At 38.8% G+C, this 20973-nt stretch overlaps 1 protein-coding gene across 12 annotated transcripts in view; it reads left to right on the top strand.

Annotated features, from left to right (window-relative positions):
- Positions 1-2053: 2053 nt before the first annotated feature.
- Positions 2054-20973, top strand: part of LOC100224365 (RCC1 and BTB domain-containing protein 2) — a 33126-nt gene continuing 14206 nt past the window's right edge. For 6 of the 12 annotated variants that reach the window (XM_072929072.1, XM_072929075.1, XM_072929062.1 and 3 more), the window contains exons 1-8: positions 2202-2335; positions 10747-10807; positions 12735-12893; positions 13379-13529; positions 15131-15297; positions 15971-16129; positions 17109-17216; positions 19334-19476. In XM_072929072.1, coding sequence (XP_072785173.1) covers positions 10769-10807; positions 12735-12893; positions 13379-13529; positions 15131-15297; positions 15971-16129; positions 17109-17216; positions 19334-19476 — 926 coding nt within the window. In that variant the 5' untranslated portion in view covers positions 2202-2335; positions 10747-10768. Of the gene's footprint in view, positions 2336-2420; positions 2519-2635; positions 2657-10746; positions 10808-12704; positions 12894-13378; positions 13530-15130; positions 15298-15970; positions 16130-17108; positions 17217-19333; positions 19477-20973 lie in introns of those variants that run through there. The other 6 variants (XM_012569785.5, XM_002195590.7, XM_072929060.1 and 3 more) reach the window with 6 other exon arrangements.

Genomic DNA, 20973 nt, shown 5'->3' with positions numbered 1-20973 from the left:
TGAGACAGGCACATATTAGAATCATACAATCATAGAATAGTTTTGGGTTGGAAGGGACCTTTAAAGGTCATCTAGACTAACCCCCCTGCAATGAGCATTCCTTTCCATTTCAATTCCCTTCAATTCATTGCTGCTGAGTTCTAAATTTGGCATTACATTTAGGAAAGAAGAAAAATAACCCAGGGACAGTTCAAATTAAAGGAAGAAAATGAGACAGGAGTTCAACAAATGGCACGTAAGGAAAGGCAAAAATAACTGGATCAGGTTTTTACTTGAAGGCATACATAATGGAGGCCACTTTCCACCTTCACTGTCAGAAATTTGTGCACCATTTCTAGTTTGAACTCCTGAGGCTTTAATACATCTCTACTGCTTCTTATTACGTTTTTTTCTTTACCATTAAATTAAAATGCCACTCAGTACTTAATATTTTCTCCTTGTAAGGAAGCTATAAACAGCAATTACCTTTAAACTCTTTCCAATAAGCTAAACAAATAAACCCTTTAGCTATGTCTTATTTTCAAACCATTGATCGTCTTCATGCAGCCTATCCCATTTTCAACATCCCTAACCAAATGCATAGTAGCATCGTATGCAGCGTCCTAATAACTGGTCTAAAATACTAATTACTGGATGTAAATTACCTTTCAATTACTGTTGATTCCTGTTTTGGCACATTCATGAATGAAATTAGTCTTTTTCCCTTCTACATCCTCTGGCATTCAGCTGTTGTTCACTGAACTCAATCCCTTAGTTAAATGTTTCAGAATGCAGTTTCTGTGCTTGTAGGTCCACATCTATTGCTTGTAGATTTAGGGACATTACCATATAAAACTGCATTTTGTTTCAGAGGATCAAATACACCACCTGTCCCACTGCTTCTAAGTGCAACCTTCAGCCTAACACAATACACAGCACTTCCTTGAATCAAATCGAGCATAACTCCTAGAAAAATAACCAATGTTGTTTTAAAATATGCAGAATCAATACACACAATTATTTTAGGGGACAATTACTCTTTGCTTTACTGCCAATCCGAATATTAATAGCCTCGGCTTCCAGCCCAAACCATTCTGTGATTCTTTGATTCCGTGCACTGAGGAGCACATCAGGGAAGAGCACTGGTAGTCAGCACAGAGCTGCGGGCACTCCATGTGTGATACAGGTGAAGCATGGGATGAAAGGCACGTGTAGCCCATAGAATGAGACTCCCATGCAACAGAGCAAGTACGGAGAACATACATGTATGGAATCTCTGCTCCTTTGGTAACTCTAACAACAGGGTTTTTGCAACTTTAGGTACTTACACAAACCTAATTTTTGGACAGCCAAAGACTTGCATTTGAGTACATCAATCTTTAAAATGTCAAAACATCCTTATGAAGCTGTCATTCTCACAAGAAAAACAGACCTTCCCTAGGCCATAAGGGAATTTAATTTTTAATGGGAGTTCCTTAGCTCCAGAGCATACTTCCTTCTTCTGAATAAGGTTTCTACAGTAATAATGTAACAATATCATTGGGTATGGCAGCAAGGGTATCTGAGTATTTCTCACAGCAAAATAACAGACAATTGTCACACTCACGGTAAGAGACACACCAGGCATAACAGCCAGGTTGTTGCTTCTAGGAAAACTTACCAAGTGCATCCTCTTTGGGGGTGCTTAATTTTAAACATAAGCCATAGGAGATACAGAATACTTAATATCTCCTAACTTCCTTTGGGGAAAAAAAATTAAATTATTTTAGATTTGAACAGCATAGCAATATTTGACATTCCCCTTTGACTGTGTGTCTCCCAGTGTGTGGTTGACACGTCTATTTTGGCCCAGGCACCAGCCTGGAACGGGCTGCCCAGGACCTGCTGGAATCACTGTCCCTGGAGGTGTTTAGGAAAGACTGGATGTGGCACTCAGTGTCCCGGTCTGGCTGTCACGGCGGTGCTGAATACAGGTTGGGCTCAGGACCTCAGAGGTCTTTCCAAGCTGATCGATTCCGCGGTTCGGAGGCGGGAAGGGGTGGTGTCTCCCGGGACGCCGAGCTCGCTCTGGGCGTGACTCTTCCCGAAGCAGCCATGTCATCCCCCGGGCCAGGCCCCGGGAGAGCTCCCGCCTCTCCCGCAGCTCTCCCCGGCAGCCAGCAGCGCGGGCTCCGAGGGCAGCGGCGCCGCTCTCCAGGCGCCTGCTGCAGTGGGTGGATCCTGGGAGGTGCCAGCCGCTTCCCTCCCCTTCCCCTCTCCCTGCGGGCTCGGCGCTGAGGAGGTGCCCGAGCGCGGCAGCATCTTCCCTTGGCTCGCCGGGGCGGGGGAGGAGCCGCCGCCGCCGCGGGGAAGGAAGGTAAGCGGCGGAGCGCGGGGGTGGGAAGGGGAGGGAAGGGGCTGGGCTCCCCCCCTTCCTTGTGCCTCCCGGCCCTGGCGGTGGGCGCGGGGCCGGGGCAGGGCGCGGCCGTGGCCGCCCGTGCTGCGTCTGCTGGGCCGGGCTGGGGCTGCGCTCCCCGCGGCCTCGTTTCTCAGGCAGCCGGTCTGTACATGGCCGATAACGGGGATGGCTGTGTGTCTGGCTGTGTCTGTGTGTCTGGCTGTGTCTGTGGGTCTGTCTGCGTACGCTCCGCTTCCGTCAGGAGTCACGCCCGTGTGGGGCCGGAGCGCGGTGCCGCAGGTGCGCAGAGGTGTGATGGTGGCGGCCGCACTACAGCCGGGCTCAGCTCGCGGCCCGCTTATGGCTTTAAGGAAAGAAGGGGTGCTTTGGAAACCAGTCACCGTTTGATTGTTGTGTGGGAGATGGGACGATCGCATGGCGTTTCCTTGGGCAAGTGGAATTGCTAATGTCAGGCACAGTCAGCAAAGAGATTTTACTCAGGTTAGGAATGGGGTAGGGTCTATAGGGAGTGATGCTTGTGTGCCGTCAGGAACTCTTTGGGCTGGTGAACCGATGTGCTTTCTAGTACATGAAGGGAACTTACAGGAAAGCTGGGGAAAGACTCTTTACAAGCAAATGTAGTGAGGGGACAGGGGGGAGCAAGTTCAAATTGGAAGGGAGTATATTTCTATTAGATTTTAGGAAAAAATCTTCACTGTGGTTGGTCAGGTATTGGAACAAGTTGCCCAGAGAACTGTGGATGCCGCATCCCTGGAGATGTTCAAGGCCAAGTTGGATGGGGCTCTGAGCAACCTGATCTAGTGGAAGATGTCCCTGCCCATGGTAAAGGTTGGAACAAAATTATGTATATGGTCCCTTCCAAGCCAAATCATTCTATGATTCCATGTTGGAGGATGTGAAAGCAAACACAGGGTAAAGGAAATGTTTAGAAGTAATTGTCCTGCTCAGTGTTGATAGAAGAGATAATACTGTCCAGATAGAGGAAGTAAATGTGACAGAATTATGTAGGATGTGAATGATGCGATGGACCATAAAGTAGCAGGAAGAGACTGTGTGGGTAAAGAAGAACAGTCAAGCGAAAGTATCATTGCTTTGAGACAAGAAAATTATAAGAGATTTTGATGGTGTCTGCTATTGACCACAGGAGTTGGATTTTTATGAGTATATCATGTACTGAGAGATACTGTCAGGAATTATGGATTTCTTTCTTAGACTGTAGAATCACAGAATGGTTTGGGTTGGAAGGGACCTTAAAGATCATCTGGTTCCACCCCCCGCCCCCCACCATGGGCAGGAATGCCACTCACTAGGCCAGGTTGCCCCTGGCCCCATCCAGTGGCCTTGAACACTGCCAGGGATGAGGCATCCACAACTTTTCTCAGCAAACCATTTGTGCCCTCACCACCATCTGAGTAAAGAATTTCTTCTGGAATCTGATCTGATTGTGTTCTCTTGTAGTTTAAATCCATTCCCCCTTGTTCAGTCACTATCTGCCTGTGTAAAAAGTTACTCTCCTTCCTTTTTATAAGCCCTCTTTAAGTACTGAAAGGCCACAGCTAGGTCTCCCTGGAGCCTCTTCTTCTCCAGGCTGAACAGCCAAGAGATACAGATGATGGTATCATTTAAACACATAGTGATGCAGATGATCTTGCAAACAGCTGCTGTAAGCCTGCCCGATAGGCACTGAATTGCCTTAGACTTGCTCTCAGGTAACCAGTGTGAAAATTCTGGGAAAAGGTGTTTTGTTAGTCAGCTTGTGGTCTTGGATCACATTTTTAATTAGATTAAATAAATGGAAATAAAATAGGTGACTAAACATATTTGAAATTCTTTGTTTTAGAAACTTGGAAAAATCAAGAGGATTATTTAGTGATGTTGTTTATACAGGAGTCCTGAGTGCCATAGAAAGTAAAGAAGGTAGAAAGCTGTTTTATGCCAAAGGTAGAATCCATTTGGAATTTACATTAAAAAAAATTTTTTTTAAAGGTCTATTGAAAAAATTTCTAACCATCATAAAGGATTTTAGAAATAAAGACTAGAAAAAGAATAGTTAAACAAAGTGAAAGTGAAGAGGTAAAGTGCCAATTTGACAATAAGAACTGGCAAAAGTAATTCTGAGTTAGTTACAGAGAACTGTTTTTTTAAGCTTCTTTAATCATGTAAGTGAAAATAATAGAAATAAGACCACTGAATGATAAATTTGAGGTTAAATGGCCTTAGCATCATGATGCATATCATATGTTGCAGTTTGCAGGACGCTATTGCCATGGGTATATTTAATGTTAGATCCTCCAGCTTTTGCCTTGAAAGAATTACATTTTGTCTCTTAATAATTTTTTAAGGGTTGAGAAACCTCTGTGTCTTATGTCTGATCTTGCCACTTAATGTCCAGTAGTTGCAGTATCAGAAGACTGGAAGAGTACATTTGGGTATTTAACAGTATCATTTGTTGGTAGAGGAAGTGGGGAAACATTCCTTTCTCATGAACATTCTGTTTACTGTTTTCTCTCTCTCCTATAACATGCAGTATCTTCATAGGCAGACAACATTAAGACTATTAATGATCAAAATTCTTAGCTCCAGATATATAATACCTGTTTGATATACATATACTTAGGTGAATTCTGGTTTTGTCAGGCTTCGTCGTGCAGGTACAATGTCACCTGACACCTGGTACATGATTAATCTTGAACAACTGACCTATTGGTGCTTAAGTTCTTAAAGCTTTAATATTTTCTGTTCTACAATTCTTTAACCTTATTTTAAAAATTATTATATTGCTTACTTACTGCACTATTCTGAGTGGTTTTATTCTGTTGCATGGTCATTGTTTTTAAGAAAGTGGGTTTTTCTTAAACTAAATCTTTGGATTAATATTGTTTCCCTGAAGCTGGTTCCTTGACCTCTCATGTTGGAAGGTCAAAATGGAGATAAGTTATCAATTCTACCAAATGAGTTATATAGTAAATGAACTTCTATGTAGAATATAAAATAGCCAAGAGCCAACAGTTGCATCACTTGTATTTTATGTTTGTGTTTCTGTATGGATTACAGGAACTGAAGTGTATTTAGAGTTTGGGTAACAATTCAGCAAAGAGAAGGAACTTTTCAAGTTAGTTTTCTGAATATCTTGGATTAGCCATATCAAAATTGTGAACAGATTATTTTCTATAGCACCTTAGATTTAGGTTACATAGGTTAGATTTTGATGCAGGAATGCCATCTTGTTCCTGAGATACTGGCATTCCCAAAATTTTTGATTATTCTAACACATCTCAGGGCCTAGAGTTAATGCTCATTATGTTTTTTTCCTTTTGCTCAAGAAGTAAACCAGTAATTATGTGAAAGTGACTTCAGCATCTTCCTGTAATACTTCTCAGCACTTGAAGTAGTTCTTGCTGTTCAGATCATTGTTTTCATGATCTGAAACACTTGTTTGCCTTCAGAAGGTATTTTTGCATGTGTAGAAGGAAGTGTAAGTATGTGGGAGGATGGATTGTAGGGGAATAGACACAGTGCTGAAGGCAATCTTGTCCCTGAGGAGTTGCAGCTGGATAATTACCAAAGAGTAGGAACAGCCTTGCCTTTAATAGGTCACAGCTGTGTCCAATAAGGCCTGCCCTTAATAGGGCTCAGCTGTGTCTAACAAGGATGGCCCAATGAGGAGCTGCCCCTGGGAACTCACAGAGAGAAGGTATGAAAGTCCTACAGTAAGATAATAAACTAATAGTGACAGTTCCCATCCGCTGTCATTGGTGCTAAGCACTGATGCCAACAATTGGTGGCCTGTACAGGGATGGATCCCGACATAAATACTTCTAAGTGAAAATGTATTTTGATTGACATTTTCTTACCAGGCTTTTTTAGCTGTTGACTTTGACAAGTCTACTTGGAGGCTTATTTTTTTAATAAACACTACTGTCTTTTATTTGTTTGGTATATAGCTTCTATATAGTTATTAGTTGACAGCCTCTTTGTTGAAATCTTTTTTTAAAGTCAAGTAGATAGATAGCCAAAGGTGTGGTATTAATTTTTCCAGATTGAGTCTAGGGTTTGTAGAATGCGAAAAGTATTTTGGATTATTTTTTTATTGCTGCTTTAAATATTTTCTTTCTGGTAAGCGATGATGATTTTTCCCAGTTGCTTCCTCTCTTATTGCTGGCTGGTCAACAGTCCATCATTCTACATCAGTGATGGTGATAGACATTTCTAAAGGGGGAAAAGTAACTGGAGTAGGAATGAGAAAAATGAAGAAACTTAATATGAGCACTTGTTTTACCATCACTTAGAATATGCATTCTGCGTGTGAACCTCTGGAAACTTCAGTGGGGTCATGCTGGAGGTCCCTGGAGCCAACAGGTGGAACTGGATATCATGCCAAAAGACAGGTGGTGCCTGACAAGATGGTTTTGGCTGAAGTTTTGCCTCTGGAGATGGAGCCAATAATGAGTTTTTTAGATCTAGCCTCTAAAATGCGTGTTGGTTTGCTTGTGTAATGAGTAGGCACACAGTGGGACTTGTGTCAGGAGCAAACAATTCAGTCTGGTGTCATGAAGCAAGAAAGGAGGGAGAGAAGATTATACTTTAGTTGGAGTTAAAAGTTTTTCAAGCAGCCACTCACTGTTTGTCAAGGTCTGCAATTTCTTGGTAACAGAAAATGCCACATCAGTGGAAGAATTAATAACAAGCTGAGTTCTGTCAGTTTATTGTCAGCACTGGCATTTCACTGTACACGGAGAAAGAAGATAATTTTGGAAGTAGTCTTCCTAGAAGGGAATGTGACCTGTTCAATGGGGGTCCATGTTGGCAATATTGCTGATCTGATCTCTCCTGCAAAGTTGCCTGGACAAATTAGCATCATGTAACGACTACTGGTAGGAAACTGCTGAGAAATCAGGAATATCAGAGAAGGTTAGGTTCCTTTTCTAAAAGTCTTATCAAATCCCTTTTCTCTGTGACTTTTTCTTTGTAATCTTACCTGAGCCTGTGGTTAGAGTCCTTGGGGAAGAAGCTGCAGACGGACCTTTGAATCAGCAGATGAGGTTCATAAATGCTCCAGTTAAGTGGGAGGAAATACTAAGTGGAGTTCTGAAAATTTTTGTTTGCTTGCCAAGTTCCTAGAGAGAGAATCTACAAGAATGTTTACATTCAAATGAGTCAATGAACCTGTTTAAATATTTAGAGTTAAATGGTCTTGGACTGCTAATGAAGCTTGGCTACCAGATTTAGAATTTATGTTCTTTAACTCAATCTTATGTGTACTTCAGAAACATGTGTGTCTTACCCAAAGACCTATCATGGCTGGACCAGATGAGGGCCAAAGCTTCTAGTTTCCAAGACATAAACTCAGACTGCCAGAGTGTGCTATCCAGATTCTTGATTGTACTGGAATTCCAGACATGAGATTCGTGGAAGTTTAATATAAATATTTTTGCATCAAAAGGCTGTGCATGTCCTGAAGAAATGGATGTTTTCAGTAATGATGTTTTCTCCTTTAGATTTGCAGTTCAGAATTTTTTTTGGGAAATACAGATAGTGAAAATTATAAAAAGTTTTCAGGCATGAGAAATATTTCTGGCTTACCTTTTTACTTTCTAAAATAAGTACTGCATTCTTTTTAAATGTTGTGGCTACTTATTTTAAAGTAATGGGTTTTAGCAGTTGTGGACATATTATTAGATTTATTAGACAAATAATCCCAGTAACTTGTCTGAAATAGCTAGGATATACCTGATTTAATCAAATATACAGGTTTTTGTCTTTTCATTTTTGATGAAAATGCTGTTTTTTCTTTGTTTGACTGCCTTCACAATGGTTATTTTTCTGGAGGAAAATTTGTGCAAGTAGGAAAATATGAATAATTGCTAATATTTTAAAGGTATATGGATAAAAATGGTTCTTAAACAGGCTTAATTTTTTTCTGTCTTTATTTTTGGGGTCCTCAGGTGGATATATACTTTTAAGTCAATTACAGGTTTTTAGAAAGAACAACTTTGCAGATACAGATATGTGGCAGTCAGTATGTACTTTTATTTGAATAAAAGAATAAACTGGCATAATTTACGTCACCCTGTGTACTCCTGTAGGGTTGCTCAGAAATAAGTTGTCTATGTTTGCAGAGCAAACTGAAAATGGAGTTGCAGGGTAATTTTCTCATAGTTATAGATCAGATAAAACACATTCCAACTTTTGAGTTGGGGGGGCATGGAACTGCTCTTTGTTATTGGAGAGTCAAGGGGTAACTGCTGGGAGTCTGAAAAGTAATGAAGTGGTGCATTTTTTATTAATTGACTGAGGTGGTTAGATCTTTATGTATCTTTATACTAACAAATCAACTGCTTTTAAGTGAAACCATGCTTTTGTCTGAACAGCTGCAAGTGAAGTGAAATACTAGAACTTGAAGAATCATGGGTATCAGTTTTGTATCAAATGGCTTAAGGAAGGAAATACAGGAGTCTGCATTTGTTTGAACTAGAAAATTCAGTCATTATTCCCTTGGGATCTGAGTGTAGGCCAAAGATGGTCAAGAAGTGGGTAACATGTCAGCATTGCTAGAGAGTGCTGCAAATTGGTGCTGGAAAATATTGGATAGCCTTGATAATCAGTTTCACAGTAGGACTATGGGCATACTTGAAATTGAATGTTTCAGAACAGTTCAGTACTACAGGCAAAGACCTTGATTAGGGGAGTTGTTTCTACTTTAAGTAGAGATAATGCACAAAAAAATCACCTGGTTGCATTCTTGTTGTTTGAACAAGTATGTTGAAGAAAATAAGCAATTGCTTAACTGCAAGAGCGCAGCAAGTGCCCCCATTTCCATGAAGGTGTAAAGCTCGGTAAAAGGCTCTGTGTGCTTATTCAGGGCTCAGCTGCACAGGCAGACCTGTCTGGTGCCATTTAGTTCTTGGCTGCGGCTCCAGCTTGGCATGGATGTGTGGGTATCCCGTGGGTCCTGTATCGTATCTGCCAGCGCTGTTTGGTGTCAGGGATCCCCAAGGTCACCTCAAATACCAGTAGGTGCTGATGTGTAGGTGACTGAGTCAGCCCTTTAGTCTCTTCTAGTTGAAGGGGAATATAACTTGGCTTCCAGTTGTTTCAGTTTGGTTGTGTGTTTGAGCCTTAAGCTCAAAGTCACTGTGGACTTTCAAATATGAGCTGAATTCTTCATGTAATGTGTCAAACTAGATGTATAAAATAGACTGTGTGTGTAGATTTGTGGATTTTATTCAAGCTTAAGAGTTATGTATATTTAGTATGGTTGAGCTGCAGCAGTTATTTAGGTTTCTATTTGCTTCAAGAAAATAATTTTTGTTTGTTTATTCAGTAGCTTACATGTTGAATCATTAACATTTATCATACTTAAGTCATACTAATTTCATGTATTTTGTGTAATTGGATTAGGTCTTATGGCATGAAGTCTTACATATGAGACATCTTTAGTAGTAAGTTAGTTTTGTGCAGTTACATTTTATACTAATTTTAATGTAGTATTAGGCTGAAAATTAACTCAGTAAAATGATAACTTGTTTGTTGGATGTTATTCAGCCTGTCAGAATTTTACACGTGATTTTATGGGAGAAGTAAACAGATTTTTAGCTATGTCTGAACCAATGTACCTCAAAGAAAATGATGTGTACAGCTTTCATCACTATTCATTGAAAGAGGCTTCTACAGCTTCAGAGCTGCTTCTTGTTTTTATAGTTTTACTGAAAACAGAATTGCATGGCTTTATGTTAGGAAATAATTTTAGGATAGAGTTGTGCATATTTGTGAAGAAACATCTGGTCTGAAGATCTGTTTCTATTGATAATGTACGTCATAGAAATTATACAGGTAATTTATTTTCTGAAGCAGAATGAATTTTTTAGCAGCTCTCAGTAAACCTGAAAAGACACAAATGTTCTTCTAACATTGGTTTCAAAATGAAACTGGAATAAGTAAATTTGAAGGCTTAAGCCAGAAATTGAATTCTCTGAGCAGTGTGCTTTTTCTTTGCTGAAATAAGCATCTTAAAGCATTATGTCAGGAAGTTCTCTCAATTTATTTTTACTGCAATGAAAAGACATTGGAGTATGGTGCTCATAAAACATCTTTCTTTCCAATCACAATCTGATTAATTTTTTGACTGTTTTAAAAAAATGTTTTGTCCAAGAATTAATATTTTAGGTAAGAATACAGAAAAGCAGAGTCTACCTAACTGATCGTTGTGTAGTTGAATGTAAAAGCAAAACTGAGAGAGCTTTGCATTTCTTGTGTTCATGCCCCATAGAAGAAGATAGTACTGGCTTAATATTAAGTGTGCATAGTTTCAGAAATTATTGTTGCAGCAATATGATATGATGATTTTAACTATGTCTCTCTCTCTGCAGGGGGACAGAAGCACAAATCCACATGGAGGATGAACCTCCTCCTCAAGGAGTCGGTGCCAAGGTCAGCGTCAATTTGTATTGGGAATTCTGTACTGCTGTGCTTGAAAGGTTCCATTTGGCAGTAGCTTGGTACATACAAGTACTTTTCAAGGTAGACAGAAAACAAAAGCTGTAGTTAGAAGAAATAATACTAGCTGAAGAAATCTTGCTTAAGTCATCCACAAAATATTAGAAGAACAATGTATTCATATAACATCTGAGATTCATGACTATGCAAGATAATGAGGGAACTGATAACTTATGGGTTATAAATGTTGGTAGGCTAAGAGTTGAAGCTGGTTTTCATATTTTTGAAACAAAATATAATGTGAAACTGTGTGAAACTTGAAAAGTGGAAGAATATCTTTTAGTGAGTTGAGTGTAACTAATAATTCCAGAGGCAGGATTTAGATTATGGAAATTTTTTTTGTCTGATAAATTTTTGGTTCTTTCTTTTTTTATTTTAACATCAGTATAATAAGTATTTCCTTGGATGCTTTTTATAAGAGTAATTGGGGATTTTTTTCTGTCAGTGTTATTATTTTAGTGTTAAGAAATACTACAATTTCAAAGTTTTTTTAACCTGTTAATTTTGAGGGGAGGAAATTAGTGCTTTGTAGAACAAGGTTACAGAAAAAAACCTTTCTATATAAGTTGAACAGGTTCTGACTCACTGAGCACTTGGAATTTAGAGCCCACATTATAAAGCAACCAATATGTTATTCCAATAAAGGAATCTGTAACATTGAAGGGCACCCTGGCTATCCTTTTGAATGTCAGATTTCTTCAGTCTTGAGCAAAAGTGGAATGCAGTTTTGCTGATGCAGTTGGAAGAACAGTCTGTGATGCTTTCAGTATTTGTTATTATATCTTAGGAGGGCCTAAAATTCTGTGTTGAATAAATGGTGACCTCATGACATAAAAAAAATTATTCTGCAAGCAGCAGATGACTGAAGACTGATTCCATATGGATTCTGGTCCTTCGTCCCTGATAACCCTGCTACGTGTCACAGGGAACAGCATCTGCTAGGATTAGCTTGGACCTACTTGCTCACTGACTTATTTCATAACATAATGTCTGTTTGTCCAGCTGCCTGCTGCCAAGCTGATTGTGTCAGCAGAATCTTACTTCCCTTTCGCTTGCAAATTTGGCTGAAATTGGTCAGTTATTTGCTGCAAGGAGATGGTGGAAGAACTGTTGTGATCAAAACCGCAACTTATTTTCCTGTGAAGATGGCCAATCATTCTTTCCCCTCCTGTGAAGTATATAATAAAGAAATGTGTGATGAGCTGGTATTTGTCTAAAGAATTTCATATAGGATTAATTTAGGGTGTCGGTTTTGATTTTCTAATGTTATGTGTATTTCTGTGTATATTTTTTCATAGTCAGTGATACTAAATGAAAAAGAAATATTCTTATGGCTTATATAACATACTTCAGACTCCAAACTAGAATTTATTCATATCTTTGTATAATTTGGAGGGCATATATGAAAACAAATACATATATTTCTCAAAGATAAGTGTATAAGTGTAGAGTACTTTTATGGTTTCTTTTTTTAACAGCAATTTTAGCACCAAGGGAAAATACACAGATTTCAAATATTGAATATACACTTTACACTTTATGTTGGAATGCTGTCTTGCAGAATTCAATTGAATTCTGTAAGACAGTGTTTATGTTGTATGAATATAGTGAAAATACAATCTTACCATTTAACCTCCTACATGATACTTTTCTCCATTAATATAGATCCTTTATTTCTAGATCATGGTATATTTTATGTGTTTATTTAATGTCATCCTTTCAAGTATTGTTGTAGAATTAAAATACTGGTTTGTGGGTAAAAAAGGAGATGTGAAAAAGGTGGTGTTTATCTAATTTTTTACTATGCAAAGGCATGTATTTTTCTGTGCAGGTATTTGATAGCTTTTTTTTATAATACCAGGCCTTGGAGGCAACACTCTTGTCAGCCCTGAAGATGCTGGATGTTGGGAAATGGCCAATTTTTTCTCTCTGCTCCCCAGAAGAGATCAAATTAATTCGTCAAGCCTGTGTATTTGGCAGTGCTGGTAATGAAGTGTTGTATGCAACTGAAAATGATGAGGTAATTGTCCAAGAGTGTGTATGAACGTGACATGTTTAATCAGTTATATATCAAGTTATTCTAAAGGCCAGTAGTATAATAGTACACCTAGAGAAAGTCACATGCAAAAATGTCTAATTGTTTTATTTGCTACTGAAATATTTCGGGTTTAAATTAAAGGTTTCTTACCACAATCAGAGAATAAAGAGAAGATGGAGTTAGGCATTTGTTGCAAGTACATAGTGACAGGATGAGAGGCGGTGGACACAAACGGTAAGATGGCATGTTCTGATTCAGTACTAGGAAAAAACTGCCACAAGAGGGGTTAAATCCTAAAGCAGTTGTGAGATTTGTTTTCCTTGGACATGTTCAAGAATCTTTTGGACATGGCCTTGAGTCAACTGATCTGTTAAGATCTCTGTTGAGCACTAGTGTGGACTAGTTGACCTTTGGAGGAGGCTCTCTGTTGAAACCTAAGTTATGAGTCTGTGGTTCTTTTATAACAGGTTTTTGTGCTTGGCATGAACTGCAGTGGCTGTTTGGGAACAGGAGACATGCAGAGCACTATAGAACCAAGGAGGTTAGATTCCTTGTGTGGCAAAAAGATAGCCTGCCTGAGTTATGGAAGTGGCCCTCATGTTGTTCTTGCTACAGAAGGTAAAGTATGATCTGAATATTGCTTTTTCAGAGAGTTCACTTAAATTCATCCAGTAGGTGTGAAAGGTCTGGGCTGGTGACATAAGAGACAGAGCTGAGTATTCTGGGCTGTTAAATCAAAAGTATTTTAATTGGGAAATATGACATGTCAGCTAGCTTGTTATTTTCAAGAGCTGTTCAAGCCCTACTTTGATCTTGTTACTATTTTTGGAAGGGTTTTTTCTTTTACTTCTCCATTAAGTTTGAAAGTTCTGATTGCTCTTAAATGCATTAGTGGCTGCATTATTGCCCTATGTTCTTGTGCCAACACTGTCGTTCAGCTAAAATGCATCTTTTCCCTCCAGTACGTATTTTAGATGTGCTTTGAGGACCCTTTATGTTGCCTTCCAGCCTTCATGCTTCCTGCACTGACACTCTATTATCTGCAGTGTGGTAGGGGCTTTTATGTTCATAACTAAGTACATTACTCTTGAGAAAAAATTAGTATTGTGTTCCCAGTGAGGTTCTGTTAGAGCCTAATTGATGATATTCACACTTGCCTGTCTCTGTTAATGAGAGGAATTTTTTTTTAAGTGTTCTAGATTAAGACTAAAAGTAGGTGAGGGGAATTATGTCGTAAATGTGTTCTTTTACATTCAGTTGTGTTCCATGATTTTCTGCAGTCTTCATGGTAGACTGTTCTTCAGTTCTTCACGCCTTTTTTATGTATGCATCTGTATTCCTCTGAGCTTTGTTACTGGCAGATCCCACTGAGACACTCATATTCCTTAACCTGATGATGAAGTACTGCCAAAGACCAGGTCAAGCACTGATCTTTGGTTTTTACTCATAACTCCATTTGCATGAATAGCTTTTCTTCAGCACAGCCTTTTTTAACTTACCTTTTAGAGGGCTGTTATATGTTAGACAATTCTTGTGTTAATTATTGTAATTGCCACTTTGCTGTATGTTTTGCATGTTTACTGAAATCTGTGTTCACATGCTGGTGAACTGAGGAAGAGATTGTTCACTTTTGATAGGATACAGTAATTCTATTTAACCAGATATTACAGGGGCGTATTGGTTTAGTGTAGTATATTTTGCCTTTGTAGTTCTGAGGGAATCCTCCTTAGGGGATATGCATATTGTAAGAATATTTTGTATATTTTGCCTTTGTAGTTCTGAGGGAATCCTCCTTAGGGAATATGCATATTGTAAGAGAATGAAAGTTTATATTTTGAATTTTCCAAAGTGGGAAACAGTGCCAGGGCACAGGCAAGAAATTCTGATTCATTGTCAGTAACAAAGAAATTGTATTGAGGACCCTGACTGTCATTCCATCCTTTTCTCTTCTGTATTATGCCATCCCTTTTCTTGCAGCAGTATGTTTTCCTTTGCTCTTATTATACTGATACTATCAGTTTGGATTTCTGGTCAACACTGTGTGAGCCTGGTAGCATTGGTACATCTATGGGCTCTACAGTCCCATAGGTCATATATGCATTTATACACTTAAGTATGCATATTGTTACTGAATTTGACTTTTTAGTTTGTAATTTTATGTTGTGTACTCATTGGAAAAGTAGAGATTTTTCAACCAGCTGTTTATATTTTTCTTGTAGAAGGAGAAGTGTATACATGGGGTCATAATGCTTATAGTCAGCTGGGCAATGGTACAACAAATCATGGCTTTGTTCCCTGTCAAGTCTCTACTAACTTGGTGAACAAGAAAGTCATTGAGGTTGCCTGTGGCTCTCACCACTCCATGGTGTTAACCTCTGACGGAGAGGTGAGTATAGTGGGAACCAGTGTCTGTTTTCTCATAATGAAACTCACATATGTGAGAAACAGGAAAGCGCTCTGCGCCTCTAGCATTAGACCTTGCTTCCTGCAGTCCTTACAGTGCTGATGTGACACAAATGTTTCATAAAAATTGAAACTTGTGAGGGTGTAGCTATTTTGAAGTGTGTGCAGAGCACTGATTTTGTGCCACATCTGCTTGTAATAATAAATTATGCAGCCAGTTCCTTACTCTACTTTAGCATTCAGCTTTAATGCCTCTAAGCATTTAAAGTAAATCACATTCACTGTAAGGAATTTTACCTGCCAAAGTAAAAAGTTTCCTGGAATTTGCCTTGAGGTACCATTTGTGCCACTTAGATATTCCAGTCTGAGTTCTGGGAAAGTAGCAATGGATTCTTCCAGTGTTAACTGCACCCATCATGTTTCCTCTTACCTTTGAATGGCGGTACACAAAATAATGGAATTTATAAATGCTTAGGTTGGCATATTTTTGTTAGAAATAGTTTGTAAACCTATTTATCTTCCTAGGTCTGTAAAACAATATATCCACTTTCATATAAAAATGAATTTTTTTATTCATATAGCTTTTTCCTCTCTTGAATACGTACTTTGAACTGTATATTATAAAGCCATCTTTGATGACAATTCTTTTGCAACAGGTATACACATGGGGTTATAATAACTCGGGCCAGGTTGGATCTGGTTCAACAGCAAATCAACCGATTCCTCGGAGAGTTACCAGCTGCCTACAAAATAAAATAGTTGTTAACATAGCTTGCGGACAGATGTGCTCTATGGCTGTGGTGGAAAATGGAGAGGTAAGACATTTTAAGTGGATATTACATATTCATGTAATAGCTTGGTATGTAGATAATTTCAAACCTGGTTATAATGAGCTATTATTCAGAAAGGAAGTTTACCTTTCCAAACTCCTTTGAGTCTAGCTGCTTATACCGCTCATAACAACCTTTGGTATTATACCACTGCTGTCTTTAGCATTCATAGACAAATAAATTATTGTCTGTACTAGAATCTGAAGTATTGTATGTGAGATGTGAAATCAGTGAATGTGAGAATAATCACTGAATGATATTTTAATTTTCAATGCTCATATTCACATATCTTAAGAGAAAACAAAATTACATTGCATATATTTTTTGTACTGGAGTACCTCTTAAATCTCTCTCATACTTTTTTATCCTCTTTGCAAATATCCAAGGAAGTTGTAGAGTTCTAGATTTTGTTCATATGAGATGATGATGTTGAGCAGTATACATCTTGATAGCTCTATTTCTCCAAACACTTGAGTTTAGAATGAAGTAGCTATTACAGTAGCTGCCTATTAAAATATAATGTCAGTGACATTATCAGAGATCAGTATTTTCCCTTTTTCTTATGTTTGGCATAAAGCTGCCTACTCAAACTGTTGTGCACAGCTTCCATTTTATAATTGTCCTAGTGTGTTTTCTGTTAGAAGATTTTGGAATGAGAAATCAGCTCTTTGAAGAAGGGAAGTATTGTGCTGTATTTATTCTGTGCTGTCAAGCAGCCATATGAGTCACTGATTTTCTGTTCTTCCTATTAAAATATTGTAGTCCTACATAATCTAACTCCTAAAGAGCATGAATGTGGAAGTTAAGAATTCGAGATGAGTATGTAATTGGCATTTTGAAGAAAAACGTGTGTGTATATATGCATTTATATGTGTTCACATGTGTGAATATGTTTGTGTTTACCTAAAACAAAAAATAAAGTGAATAGTAGCAAACAGCTAAAAGTCCCTGTCTCTGTTTCAAGGTCTATGTCTGGGGGTACAATGGGAATGGCCAGCTGGGGCTGGGCAGCAGCGGCAACCAGCCCACGCCGTGCCGGATCGCAGCCCTGCAGGGCATTCGTGTGCAGCGGGTACGTCTGTGCTGCTCCACCTCAAACCCTTCAGGAACCTCTGCAAGAGTCCTATAGGCAGAATTTGCTGCCTTTGAAGGAGATAGTCCTTTGTTTAAAGTGACATCAGAATAAAACACATGTGTCCTAAAGTGGACCTCTCCCAACAGAGGAGAAACAGTGACCCTGTGGGGTTCAGCGGAAATTTTACCATTGACTACAGTGAGGTCAGGATTTTACTTAGAGGACTAGACCATTTAAAATGTTTGTTTTGTTTTCTTCCTTTTCTCCTGTGAAAGTTAATTTTAAAATATGGCTGTTATTTTAGTAAATAACAACAGTGTCTTTCTAAGACACTCTTCAACAGTGTCTTTCTAAGACATTCTTCATTAACATCTGCCTTTTTTTTCTGGAAAAATGCTGCAGTTTAGCATTTTGTTTGTCTTGTGGATTGAATTTCATTTTAGGACTGCATTACAGCCACAGTGGCTTACTGGTGTTTGGAGTCTGAATAAATTGCCTCCACTGCATTTGGCTAACATTTGGTATGATTCCACAGTTAGTTTTGACCTTTGGAGTTACTGCACTTTATCACATAGCGGGGCTGCCACCAGGGTAACTAGCCAACTGATAACTTCTTTTGGCTAATAAGAAATATTTGTAGTGACTGCAGACTGATACTGGAAGTTCTTAATTGATTCATGTGAAATAGAGGATACTGACTGGAAGATGATACAAGCTAGATGTTAGAAGACGTTGGTTTTGTAACTAGTGAGAATTTCCAAGAGCATTTTGAACTTTGGATCCTATTTATTGCATTTACTCAGGAAAGCTGTGGATTTTTTAAGTCTTTCAAAAGAAACTCATTAAATGACATCATTTTATATTCAGTGCCTGGGATGTAGACAGTAGCTTTGCTGGTAGCAACTACTGTTGGATAGTAACTTAATAAAGTGAGTATTATGTTCCCCTCTATTTATTCTTCTGTTTAAAGAGTGAATGCTCCAGCAAGTTTGGCTTAGATTCTATTTTCCTCCACTTCATTTACTTGATATTGATTAATACCATGTTGTAGATCTCCAGTCAATAAATAACTTGATGGTTTATTCACTTAAAGTACATGACATGCTTTGTGGATGTCAGTGGAGTATATGTGTATCTTTGCAGTCTTCATCATGTAAAGATAGGTGAGCTAGTTATGAGCAATGTAAATTGTTTTTGGTAGATGTCTATTTCTCCTAAGCTACACAAACCCCTGCAAAGCAAGACTGCTGCTGGTAGTGTTGCCACTGTGTCTCTGTTTGTATGTGGGGCATGTGCTGCATATATGAAGTGGATTTTTTGAAGAATCTGATGTGAGGAGGCAGCTCAGCAGGACCAAGGTGGTTTCTGGGAGAAGTTGTAAGTTGATACAGTTGTGTGCTGCCATCAAAATGGAGAGTTTTGTCTCTTCCTTCTCTTTCCTGGCTGATTGCTCTTGTTGCTTATCTTGTGTGGTTCTCAGCCCATACTGTGAGAGTTTTCTTCCAGTGATGCAAGTTTAGAGAATGACAGAATGGCCTGGGTTGAAAGGGACCCTGAAAACCATCCAGTTCCATCCCCTACCATGGGCAGGGTCACCTTCCACTAGACTGGGTTCCTCAGAGCCCCAACAAACTTGGCCTTGAACACTTCCAGGGATGGGGTCTTACCTCAGCAGAGCATGAGAGCTGGCACAGGCAGGGGTCTGTTTTGTGTGGCTGTCAGTCAGGGATGAGAATATCAGACAGAGAGACCTTAGCTGTTTTTCCAGTGGTGAAGCTATTAATGTTGGAGCAGTTGTCCATGGAGCAAGGTCAATGCAAGACAGACAATCTTCACTTTTCTGCATATTGTTCAAATTTGTCATGTAGATTTCCTTCTTTCTCAGTTTCTAGATATTCTTTTTCCTCTGCTCTTGAAATTATCTGTCAGGGTTGCTCATTGGTAAATGTTTTTCAGCTCATCTACTTTCCTTCCATCTTTAATAAATTTACCTGTATTTTTAATTTTTACACGAGTATAGAATCAATGTCATTAACCTAGAGCATAAGCGTCTATCTGTATTAACTTATTATTACATAAATTGAGATTTTCTTTTTTTCTGTTATTCCTTACAGGTTGCCTGTGGCTATGCACATACATTAGTGCTAACAGATGAAGGTCAGATATATGCCTGGGGAGCCAATTCATATGGCCAGTTAGGTACTGGGAATAAAAGTAACCAGTCTTACCCTACAACAGTTATTGTGGATAAGGACAGGTAATATTTACAGTCTTGCAATCAGACATTGGTTGACATACTCACAGAAGAACTACATAAAATTATGGTATTTTTAAATTTTTTTTTTTTTGGGAGGAGCCTATAATTTTTGTAATGGGTCATCTGCTGAATGTGAACAGAATTTTCACTGAAAGTGCTTGAATCGGTCCCATAACCATCCCTGTGAAAGAGAAACTGAACATTCTGAGCCTGAATATTCTATTTTCTGCTTCAGCTCACACTGTACTTTACAGGCCTTAATTGCAGTTTCCCTTCAGTGGTGTAGTTTCATTGCTTGAGATCAACAATAAAGGCTTTATTGTCTGTGAATATAAATTGTATTTTAATATGCTACTTTTGACACAAAATGTACTTGGAAAAAGTGAAGTGTGGACATCTGCAATTTGTGTTATTTCTGCCATTAAATCTGGCTCATAATCCAGGAGAGAAAGGGAGGAGTTCTTTCTTGGTATTGTTGCCTAAAAATAAAGATTTTATTTTTGCAAGTTAAATATTTTCCTCTAAGTCCTTGAGGGACAGTGGGGCAGTTGTTTCTGTTGCTGTTGTAAAGCCATGTGTGTACATGGTCAGAAATCTTGGTTTTGGGCTCCTGTTGTGAATAAGAAGGAAAGTGAGATGTCCCTGTTAACCCTGTGTCCAAGTACGTCATTGTGAGGAAGTGGCATCTCTGCTGTGCTGATGAGGCATGGCCTGATCTTGAACATTGCTATTTCTATGTGTGCACTTGTGGTTTTGCTTCAAATGTTACTGATTGTTTTTCCTGACTGTTTTAAAATGTTACAATAAGAATTTAATACAAGTTTTAAGGTTGCATGCTGCCTTTGGCTTTTGTTGGTCAGAATATGAATTCTTAGTGTCAATGAAAATATTGCCTCACTAAAGCCTGCAAGATTTGTGCATACAGCTTTAAACAAGTTGTTCCCCTGCCATTATCTCCAGGCAGCTGAGAGCACAAGTAAACAAGCAGTAGTTCAGACTGCAAAACAGTGGATTGTGTAATGCTGTACACAGTGGGAGTTTTGAAGTCTTAAATCAGTCTTGGGATTAGAGACATAGCCTAGCTAAAGGACACTTAGAAACAGCTTTAAGTAGTGTTTGGTTCTAAATTTTAGTTTTCAAAATGGAAGTCCTTTAAACATAAGTAATAACAATTATATGAGTAAGAAGAAGTATGTTTAACTTGTTGGTTTATAACTGTTACCAATAAGCAAATAGAAAAAAGCCTTTCATTGTCATTCAATTATAAGCCAAAATGCAATTTTAATTTTTTTTAATGCCTCCTTATTTCCTTCATCGTTTCCAAGTATTTGTTCTCTACAGCTTAATACAGCTACTCGCCTCACTGCCCAGCACCACCAAGGAAATTCAGAGACTTGGAACTCATCCTGGCTTTGCTTGAGAGAGCTGAGGGGTCAGCAGAACATGTGCTGCAGCAGATACAGGGCTCTGCTACAGCTCTGGCTGCTCTCTCCCAAG

This window comes from Taeniopygia guttata, chromosome 1, assembly GCF_048771995.1.
Source record: "Taeniopygia guttata chromosome 1, bTaeGut7.mat, whole genome shotgun sequence".
NCBI lineage: Eukaryota > Metazoa > Chordata > Aves > Passeriformes > Estrildidae > Taeniopygia > Taeniopygia guttata.
This window is presented reverse-complemented; position numbering and strand designations above follow the sequence as displayed.